This window comes from Coloeus monedula (assembly GCF_965178545.1).
Source record: "Coloeus monedula genome assembly, chromosome: 1".
NCBI lineage: Eukaryota > Metazoa > Chordata > Aves > Passeriformes > Corvidae > Coloeus > Coloeus monedula.
In genome coordinates this window covers 85,927,215-85,936,824 of record NC_138781.1, presented here as the reverse complement: position 1 = coordinate 85,936,824, position 9,610 = coordinate 85,927,215, and the positions used below count along the sequence as shown (strand labels likewise).

Genomic DNA, 9,610 nt, shown 5'->3' with positions numbered 1-9,610 from the left:
AAAGAGCATGAAGGATATTGTCTTAGGGCCTGAAGGCAATACAAGGGAAGACATGTGCTTGGGCTGGCATGAGATAACCTCAACTCCATAATCATTCCCCAGCCACATGCTAGGGTCTCCCCAGCCCCTCCACTCCACCAGCCCAAAGCCACCCTCCAAGGGTCCTGGTGTAGGCCTAGGCAGCATTCAGAGATGGCCCCTGCCTTGGACAGCTTGTCCTGAGATGGCTGCAAGTTCTGACATGCTCCCTGCTCTCTGACAGCAGGTGGGTCCTGCCAGGCATTTATTATGAGGGAAAAAGAGCCACACAGAGTAACACAAAAGTGTGTATTTTGCTCTATTTTGAGACAAGGCAGGTGCTGCTGCAGCCTAAGTAACTCCCTGGAGTTCCTGTGGCTAGGAGACAAGTAGATGCTTCACACACAGACAGTCATTTCCAAGAGAAAGGAGGCTCCAAGCTGTGTTTCAAACTCCATGGAAACACAAAGAGGTGGCGCTGGGCAGCACTGAGTCATGGGATGAGGACCATCAGCTGGGGAAAGAGCTTGACTCTGTGGCAGCAGGGACAGTGCTGCAGAGAAGTTGCTCTCTGTGTCACCATGGCCTCTTCACGGCCAGGCCACCACAGTGCCCCAAACCCTGAAGCCCCTTGCAGGGTGAGACCCTCCTTCCCTCCTGCCATGGGGAGCAGGCTCTAGGACTTCACAGCAGCCTCCTCACTGCGCCCATCCTCCAGCCGCCAAGGGCAGTCGACGTAGCGCAGCACGCCGCTGACGGGGCCACGCTTGGCGGGATCCAGAGCCAGCAGGCTCCGCAGCATCCCGGCAGCCTCGGCTGTCAGGCGCCTCCAGTGCCGGGGCACGTCCTTTTCTAGGCCTGTCTCCTGCCACTGCATGAAGTCCTCAAAGAAAGGGTCCTCTGGCAGGCTCTGCTCCCAGGGGAAGTAGCCAGTCAGCAGGCAGAAAAGCAGCACCCCGAAGGCCCAGGCATCCATGCTGGTGTCGATGGGCACCCCCTGGGCATCAGCAGTGTTGCTCAGCTCGGGGGCAGTGTAGGGGATTACACCGGCCACCAGCTTGAGCTTGGTACCCTTGGGCCGCGTGAGCCCGAAGTCAGTGAGTTTGACGAGGCGGCAGTCGGGGTCGAAGAGCAGCACGTTCTCAGGCTTGATGTCGCGGTACACCAGCCCCCGGCTGTGGATGAACTCCAGCGCGCTCACCAGCTGCTTGGCACACTGCTTTGCAGCCGGCTCAGGGATCCCGTCCTGCGCAGGGAGAGAGACGGGCGGGATGGCACACACGGGGCACCTCGGCAGCCCTGCCAGCCGGCCTCTCACCAGAATGCTCTGCACTGGGAAAGACCTTCGCATTTCTTGCCTTGCAAGCCCACGGCTCCTTCAGTGCTGCAGACCCTAGATGGACCCACAGCCCATTGCCTTCACCTCCCTCCCTCTGACCCAGCCAGCCTTCAGAGGGGCCAAATGCTACAGCCCCAGTCCCCATGGCCTTGTAGCAACACTCACGCGGGGTTTGATGATAGAGATGAGGTCTTTGTGCAGCGCTGGTTCGTAGAGGAAACCATAGTATTGGCTGGACTCGATGGCAATTCCAAACATGCTGATGATGGCAGGGTGGGTGGCGAGGGACAGTGCTACACAATATTCATACAGGAAGGTGTGCAGCTTTGTACTGGCTTTGGGTAGCAGCTTGAGAGCCATAGGAGTCCCTGGGAATGGGAAGAGTGGGTTAGACTCCTCTGAAAGTCACTCACACCAAGGCAGGACAGAGCAGCCACAGATCTGGGCAGTCACAGCCACAGGGAGGTCTCTAGTCCAAAGTTTGTGAGGGTATACCCTGTGGACACCAGGTCTGGGAACAGGCACTGCCACTGGTATGACTTTGGAGCCCTGGGCACACACAAGAGCCCTGGGCAGAGTAAGGACATTCAGGAAATGTGGGCCCATCAGTCTGAGCTGGGACTGCTGGGGAAGAGCAGTGTCAGGGCTCATATGGCCCACCCTTCATTCATTCATTCAAACCCTCTGTCCATGGGCCTTAGGGCACCACTTCAGCCCAGGCTTGGGGCTCCACTCCCTGACTGCACCCTGGGGTGGGACTGCTGTTTCCATCTATATCACATCCATGCTGGTGCCTATCTGTGAACTCTCTTGATCCTGACTTGTGGATTAACTTCCCAGCCTGACCTTGTACCTGTCTCATCACTATAATCTTGCCAAGTGTTCTGGGCTGTCCCCTGGCATCACCTGCTCCCTGGCTGCATGTAATGGGATGGTTCCTGGCTGGGGAGGTCCCCATCCTGTTGGTCTCCCTGGGAATCCTCCCAGCCATGCCTGGTTCCTGGCCACGAGGTGCCACCAGCCCACCCCATGCCCTGTGCCTCGGTAAGTGGACAGGAGACAAGGCACAATAGTTCACAGGGCGCAGTTAGTGCCTTACCTCTCTGCCTGTGGGTCACCAGCATCACATGGCCATACTTGCCCCTGCCCAGCTCCCGAATAACCTCATAGTGCTCAGCCACCTCAGCGCGCACCAGGCTCTGAGCAGTGATCTCCAGGAGCTCCTCTAGCTTGGTAGGTGCTGCTCTCCCCACTGCTGCTGCAGTCACAGCTGAGCTCTCGGCCATCACTGAGTGCTGCAGAAACACCACCGCTGGAGTCAGGAACAACAGAGCATGCACAGGGAAAGCCAATCGGACATGCGGCACAACCATGCCATGGAAGGGCATATTTCTGCCACTTGGAGCCTGAGCACTCCTGCTGCTGTGCTTGAGTTGAACTTGCACTTTTATACAGAACATCTCTGGGCAAAGCCCCTCCTCGTAGAAAAGGTTTCTGTATTGAAGGGAGCCTCCTTCAGTCCTCTAATCCTTTTGCCCAATATTAGACAACAGGCAAAACATTAGAAAAATCCCAGATTTTCAAGCATGACCCAGCCACCCACCTTAGCTTACTGCAGCAGGACCTTGTCTCTCTGCTCAGAATCCCACCTCTACTGCTTATAGAAGAAAGTCCTTGAGGTAGCAGCTGAGACAGACCTGTCCCTTAGGCAGAGGCACAGCTAGCACATGAAAAAAAGGTGGAGTGCCCTGAGGAAGGCAAAGGGAGCTCAGTACCTCACATGCCTGATGACATTTTTGGCCAAAAGTCACTCATCTGTGCAGCCTTATACAGGAAGTAAGCTAGAACATCAATGGCATTTTGAGCTGTAGCTGGCTGCTTCAGACCTATTTCAGAGAAGTGTATTTTCACTTTCCCAAGAGAGTTACTGCACAGCATTTTAAGGCCTCTGTGTCAGCACTCTCTGCCTGTCTACCTCCTTGTGCTCTGAACAAGGCACCTTGGGCCTGGGAGTCCCTCCTGGTTTTGGAGCAAGGTCACATGATGGTCAAGGCCAGAAGGTACTTCTGGAGACCACTTACTGCAACCTCCTGCTCAGAGGAGGGTTAGCTAGAGCACGTTGTCCTGTGCCCAGCCCAGTTTTAAATATCTACAAGGATGGAGACTCCACAGCTGCTGTGGGTAACCAGTTCCAGTGTTCAATCACCTCTGTGGTAAAAAAGATTTTACTTATGCTTAAATAGAAGTTGTGTTTCAGGCCCACTGCCTCTTGTTCTGTCACTCAGTATCATCTGATGCTGTGATATGCCTGGCTGTGTGTTTTTGCAGGTATTCATATGCATTGATCAGAAGCTTTCTCTTCTTGAGGCTGATCAAGTCTTAGCTCTCTTAGCCTCTCCTCCTATGAGAGATATTCCAATATCTTAACTGCCTTCACAGACTGGATTTTTTCCGGCATGTCCGCATTTCTCTTCTGCAAAGGAATCCCACTGCTGCTAAATCCAGTCATTCTTCAAAATAAAGAAATTTGGAAAAAAGAATTATTTAAACCTGGGAAATCTACAAAAGGGCTGGATTTGTACAGGATCCTGGGACTATTTGTGGGAAGGTTCTCCTTCTCTTCCCTTCTTTCTCTCCTAGACTGCATTTCTAAATCTTATCCAATTCAGAAGTGCCAAGTAAATGGCCCTACTTTTCTGTAACGGCTTTGGCTTGCTGTGAGAGTCAACAGCAGTCAAATTTAGTACAGTCAGTAGGGAGTACAACAATGAACAAATGTTTGCATGGGAGGGGATAAATGGAAGGCTGGGGAGAACTCTGGGAAAGAGTGTCTGGGAAGTATTTTAGAGATTTTGCTTTGATGTCCTCCTGTTTGCTCCCCAGCCAACAGGGCTTGTGAAATTCCGGACAGCAAGAGCATCTCAGAACCCACAAATGGACCCACCCTGCCAAAATATTTCCAAACTGGTGCTTCCACATTTAGGTGTTATAGAGAGAAAAATTTAAGTTGAATATAGAGAAAACACCTAAAATGTAATAGACCTGGGAAAGGCATAGATATTAGATAAGCTAAAGCCACATTAAATAGTGGAGTGGAACAATAGGAGAGATGTCCACTTGTCATTTGAAGAACACATTATATGAGTATTTGTGGAAAAAAATATCAAAATAGCTTTTCTGTGAGGCAGTGTTTCTTCTATATCAAATTCATGGTCATATACAAGTTCTTGTCAGAAAATGGTTCAGAGTCTTCTTAGATAGCTGAAAATCTCAAACGTGAGTCAAGTAAAATTTCTTCCGTTGTATGCTGGCCACTTGTTACTGCTATTTAGCCCAAAGGTTAGAATCTTCATGTTGCATCAACTCTACGAATTATTCAAGAGTTATGTACTTTTTAGATAGCTATTAATTAATGTTTTATTTGTATTCAATTATTTATAACATGATTCATCCATTTTATTAGGTGCATTACTTCTCTCCTATTTACTATGCAAACACTTGCTTTTGTGAGTGGGAGGATATGCTTTTCTGTATATCCTTGGTTCTCAGTTCACCTCAGGGAGTCAAAACATTTCAGTCCATAAGCTTTTGCAATAAAAAAACCCAAAACCACCCAAATCCCAAAAACTCTTGTATTCTTCCACTCCACAGTTCAAGTGAACTGCAATATAGCTGGAATAGATCCATACTTCCATCTGTGGCCCCAATAGCATGGGAGGGAAAATGGTGCAGGCTCAGAGGAGAGCACTAAAGTGAATGAGCCAGCTTGGAAGAACAGATCATCAAGAGGATATGGGTAAAGTTTCTTGAGGGCCTGTGAACTGTGGGTCTGATCAGGGCTCCTTATGAAGGAAGCCCCAGCTGCAGCCACTCCAGAACAGTTTGCAGACTTTGGCCCTTGCTGCCCTTGAAGTCATTAATTCCAAGACAAAGTCCATACTTGAGAAAATAGCTGGCGTTGTCAGGTCTTTCTTTGAGATGCCACTGCGACTAGCTAGGAAGGTAAGTGATGATCCAGTCTGGGTCACTGCTGAGTAAAGTGTGCCTGGGTGATCTGCACTACTTCTGATATCTTCTAAAGTGTCATTTTCCCTGTTCAGATTGACAAGCACTGAGGAGAAGGTCTCCAGGGCCCTGGCCAGGATGCATTCACCATTTGGCTGTGCTGTATTGAAGGCAGCAGGCAGAGTCCTATTCAAAACTGTTCTTTCCTCCACTATTCTTTCTGTGCTTCACCCCTGCTAGAGGTCTTATTTCCAGCCTGCTGACTTGTGAGAAACTGTAATTCCTCAAAAGAATCTCTAATTACAGCAGCAAAAAGTTCACATCCTTTACACCATCACAGGATACTTCTGAACCACCTGAGAAGCTGAGTGGGATCTAGCCTATGGAGATACAATGTCCTAGTCCAGGTAATGTTATTCTGGTTCTTCAACCAAAATGATTAATGTATTTAGTGCAGAAAAGCACTTCATACATGTCAAAAGCGAAAGACAGGGTGATCTCTGTACAACAGAGACAGTGCCATGATGACAGAAACACAGAGGTGTTTAGGTTGGATGGGACCTCTTGAGATCATCTAATACAATTCCCCTGCTCAAGCAACAGCAACTGAAGCAGGTTGTCTAGGAAGGTGTTCAGCCAGGTCTTCAATATCTCCACAGATGGAGATTCCCACCAATGATCACTGCTTGGAAGAGTCTGGCTCCCTTTTCTTCATTCCCTCTCAGCAGATATTTATATACACCAATAAGGTCCCCTCTGAGCCTTCTCTTTTGCAAGCTGAAGAGTTTCAGCTGTTTCAGCCTCTTCTCATATCAAAGATACTCTATTAAAAATGGCCTTGAGCATATGGCATGTGGAGTCCACTTTCTTGTCTGACCTTCTGCAGAACCTTAATACAAACCAAATGACAAATAGCATCTGGGGCATCTCTTACAAAAAAGTCATTCAGGCTTGATCCAATGACAATTGGTCAATTATAAATGCCAGTGTAAAAATTCTTGCTGTTACACATTTATATGATACCTTAATCTGAATTTACCTAACCTGCCCATGAAGTTCCTCAGATAGAGAAAATAGGTTTTTGATACCTGTTAAATTTCTTGGGACTCTTGCAGAGTTTATATGCACTGTGGTCAGAGGAATGACCACAGGCTATGAGAACACATTTGCAGTTAATTACGTTGACTAAAACTATCAGACTGAAGCTCGGGCTATGCATTTAACCAATGCTTTACTTAGGCTTCACAAAGCACCTGTCACACTGTGCTTCTGTAGTGCCTGAACCAGTTAGCTGAAACAGATGTGATGCTTCCAGAAGATGTGGTCACATTTTGAATTGAGAATAAGCATCTCTATGCTCTCTGATCAAGACACCCCTCAGTCTTCTTATTGGTTCAGTGCCTTCAAATAACCTTCTGTCTAATTGTCAAACCAAGCTCTCAGATTGTCCAGCCCGATTGTCCAGCTCTCAGATCTGTTTCATGGCCCTTTTCTAAAGCCTCATCATTTTTCTCCTCCCATCCCCCATGTTAAAACCCTGACTGTCTTGGGGAGAATGTCTCCTGTCACACACTCAGCTAGAATTCCCCTCTGCCTCATTCTGTGGCCTCAAGATCTCCTTTTGTGGGAACAACACACAGGCTGTACTACCTTATATTTCCATTATGAGTTCAGAGTTTTTCCCAATTACTGGGGAATGTTGGGGGAAAAATTCACTTCCTCTTCCTGTCCGTTTAGGGGTGCTGCCTACCTGGTTTTTACCTGAATATTTTTGCACCATGTTTAGTAAAGCACATTTTGCTCAAATGGATTTAGTGTACCAAGTAATTCAGATCACTTCATTCCGTTGTTATAAAACTTCTGCTTAGGGGCTGTGTAAGGACCCCACCTGCAGGCACTTCCCACCATCCTCTAAATTGTTGGTTTGAAGCAGTTCTCGTGCTGGTATTGGTTCATATAGCACCTGCTAGAAATGTCCCATTCTCTGGTGGTTTCCTGGAAGTTATCTGTACAAATTCATCCTGGCATTGGTCTAAACCAAGAAGCCACACATTTTTAATTAATTTCTGAAAGCCCAGTATATAGTGGAAAATATCATATTTTATTGGTGTTCTTACCTTAAACAATTAATTTTTTTAAAATCCTGACTCTGTTATAATACTTTTACCTTTGTCAATGATCTAGACAAAAACACTGAAATCATTCAGAAAGTGTTTGCAAATGGCACAAAAAGGGTTAGGGTAGACAATGCATTGCTTCACAAAACTAGTGCATGCACATACACACATACAAAAGTGTTTCAAAGGACCAAAGAAGTCAGGATTTTAGTCTGGCATTAGATAGGTGACAGGAAAAAAAAGTAATATTAATCAGACACATCTAGATTCTTCATGCTGCTTAATGGGCACTATGTAAATCCAGAAATGTAGATCTGGTATAGCCTCACTTCCCTTGCAGGCTTTAATACATTGGATGATACAGAATGGCAGTAGGAATAATCTGCAGTGATAGAGATACACATCTTACTGATACAGATACAAGTCTAAGAGCATAACAGTACAAGGGTTACTGATGTTGCAGATTCCACTTTTGCATTCACTTTGCTGAAGAGAATGCCCAAAAATAATTAGACACAGAAAACATCAGCAGTGAGAGGCAAACTAGCATTTTCCAGATGCTAAATTAAGAAAGTAAGCTTCACTGTAAACAAAAAAGGGACAGCTGTTCAGCTTCACGTAGGCTGAGATGATTGTAACAAAAGAAGAGATCTGTTCTGAGGCGATGTGCCTCTTACAGTGAACTCCAGTTTCTGCAGAGGTTCCTACATACAGATGCCGTGAGGCAGTCTGAAATTTAATCTCTGAAAATCAGCTGAGTTAGGGAAGCTGTATTTCTGAAGAGCTGGCCACCTGTTAACAGCTTCTTCTCTACAATTGAGAATATCACACACCAGTGGAATTTGTATTTTTATAATAAATTAATTTTCTCCGTTTGCTCTGCTTTGTATTCTTCTTGAATACAAATGTTTCTTGAAATGTTAAAAATATACCGATGTTTCTTGAAATGTTAAAAATATATTGATGTGAAGAAAGCCTGGGTAAATTTCCTGAACTCTTCTGGAGGGCAGGTGATAGACCAACAGAACCAGATACTGGATGTTTTCTATCTTTTTAATGATACTGGTGAGCCCACAGCTCAACAAGCTAGCATTGGTGTCCCCAGTTTGACAGAAAAAGGACCAGAGAAAGTCATGACAATGACAACAGGGCTGAAAATTACAGGGGAAACTTCCAGGGGAGCTGTCTTTATAGCTTATCAAACAGATAGTGAAGAAGTTACTCTATCACCTGTATGTACCTTCCCAAGTACTAGAATTTCACTAAAAAGGGCTCTCCCAATTAGGTAGAAGCATTATAATAAAACCAACAGAAGACGCTGAAGTGAGGCCATTTCAGACCTCTGTTGTGGTGCAGATTTTGTGAAGAGGGATATTTGCCCCTAAAAGTCTCATCATACAATATGGAAGGATATCCTTCCATCCCCCTAACTTTTGGCTCAAGGATGGCACATTTTTTTCCTAAAAGGTCCACTCTGGTGCAAACCACGTTTAATACGACAAGGGATAAGAACAGATTATCGCAATGTTTGCTTCTGGCCTTATTACTGGTAGATTTATGAAGTTCTTTCTAGAACTCGTCAGCAGGCTAGTGCTTAATCTCTCTGCCGAGCATGGCATGACTGTCCCGGTCGCAGAACTGTGTATTGCTGTTCTGGGGCAGAGACACTCAGCAGCCTCCCCGGAGAGCTCCGTAAGCCTCTCCACAGCACGCAGCACACCACAACCTCTGCACAGCAGCCTCCTCGGACAGAAACCGGCAGCAATCCCACTGGGACCAAGCCACATCACCCCTTTCTCCCAGCCAACCCGCCAGTACGGCAGCACCATGCGGCCGGACACGAGTGGACGCAAAGCAACCTCCCAGGGCAAAGCCACCAACGAGCTCTCCATCAACCCGCTGTGGGAAATGGGTGCGCTCCGCATTGTGCCGGCACACCACTCTCAAGCCTCCAAAACCAGTTTGAGAGGGGTGGGTGCCCTTTTATATGCCTGTCCAGTGTCTTTCATCCTGCCACCGCTGCAACTTCCCTTCCCACTCTCCTTTCCCGCCTGTACTAAGCCTCTCACCTTCTCCAGCAGCGCAGGACAGCCAGCCAGCCGCGACTGCCGCGCTCCCCTCGCCGCAGCCG

At 47.3% G+C, this 9,610-nt stretch overlaps 1 protein-coding gene across 1 annotated transcript; it reads right to left on the bottom strand.

Moving 5' to 3' along the window:
- Nucleotides 1-694: 694 nt before the first annotated feature.
- On the bottom strand, nucleotides 695-9,610 carry LOC309573898 (serine/threonine-protein kinase SBK2-like; the record flags this gene model as incomplete). The annotated part of the gene is made up of 4 exons (XM_082283151.1): nucleotides 9,549-9,610; nucleotides 2,457-2,652; nucleotides 1,523-1,725; nucleotides 695-1,264 (listed from the first exon to the last, which is right to left on the bottom strand). The coding sequence occupies exons 2-4, from the start codon at nucleotides 2,641-2,643 to the stop codon at nucleotides 695-697; spliced, it is 960 nt and encodes a 319-aa protein (XP_082139277.1). The 5' UTR covers nucleotides 2,644-2,652; nucleotides 9,549-9,610.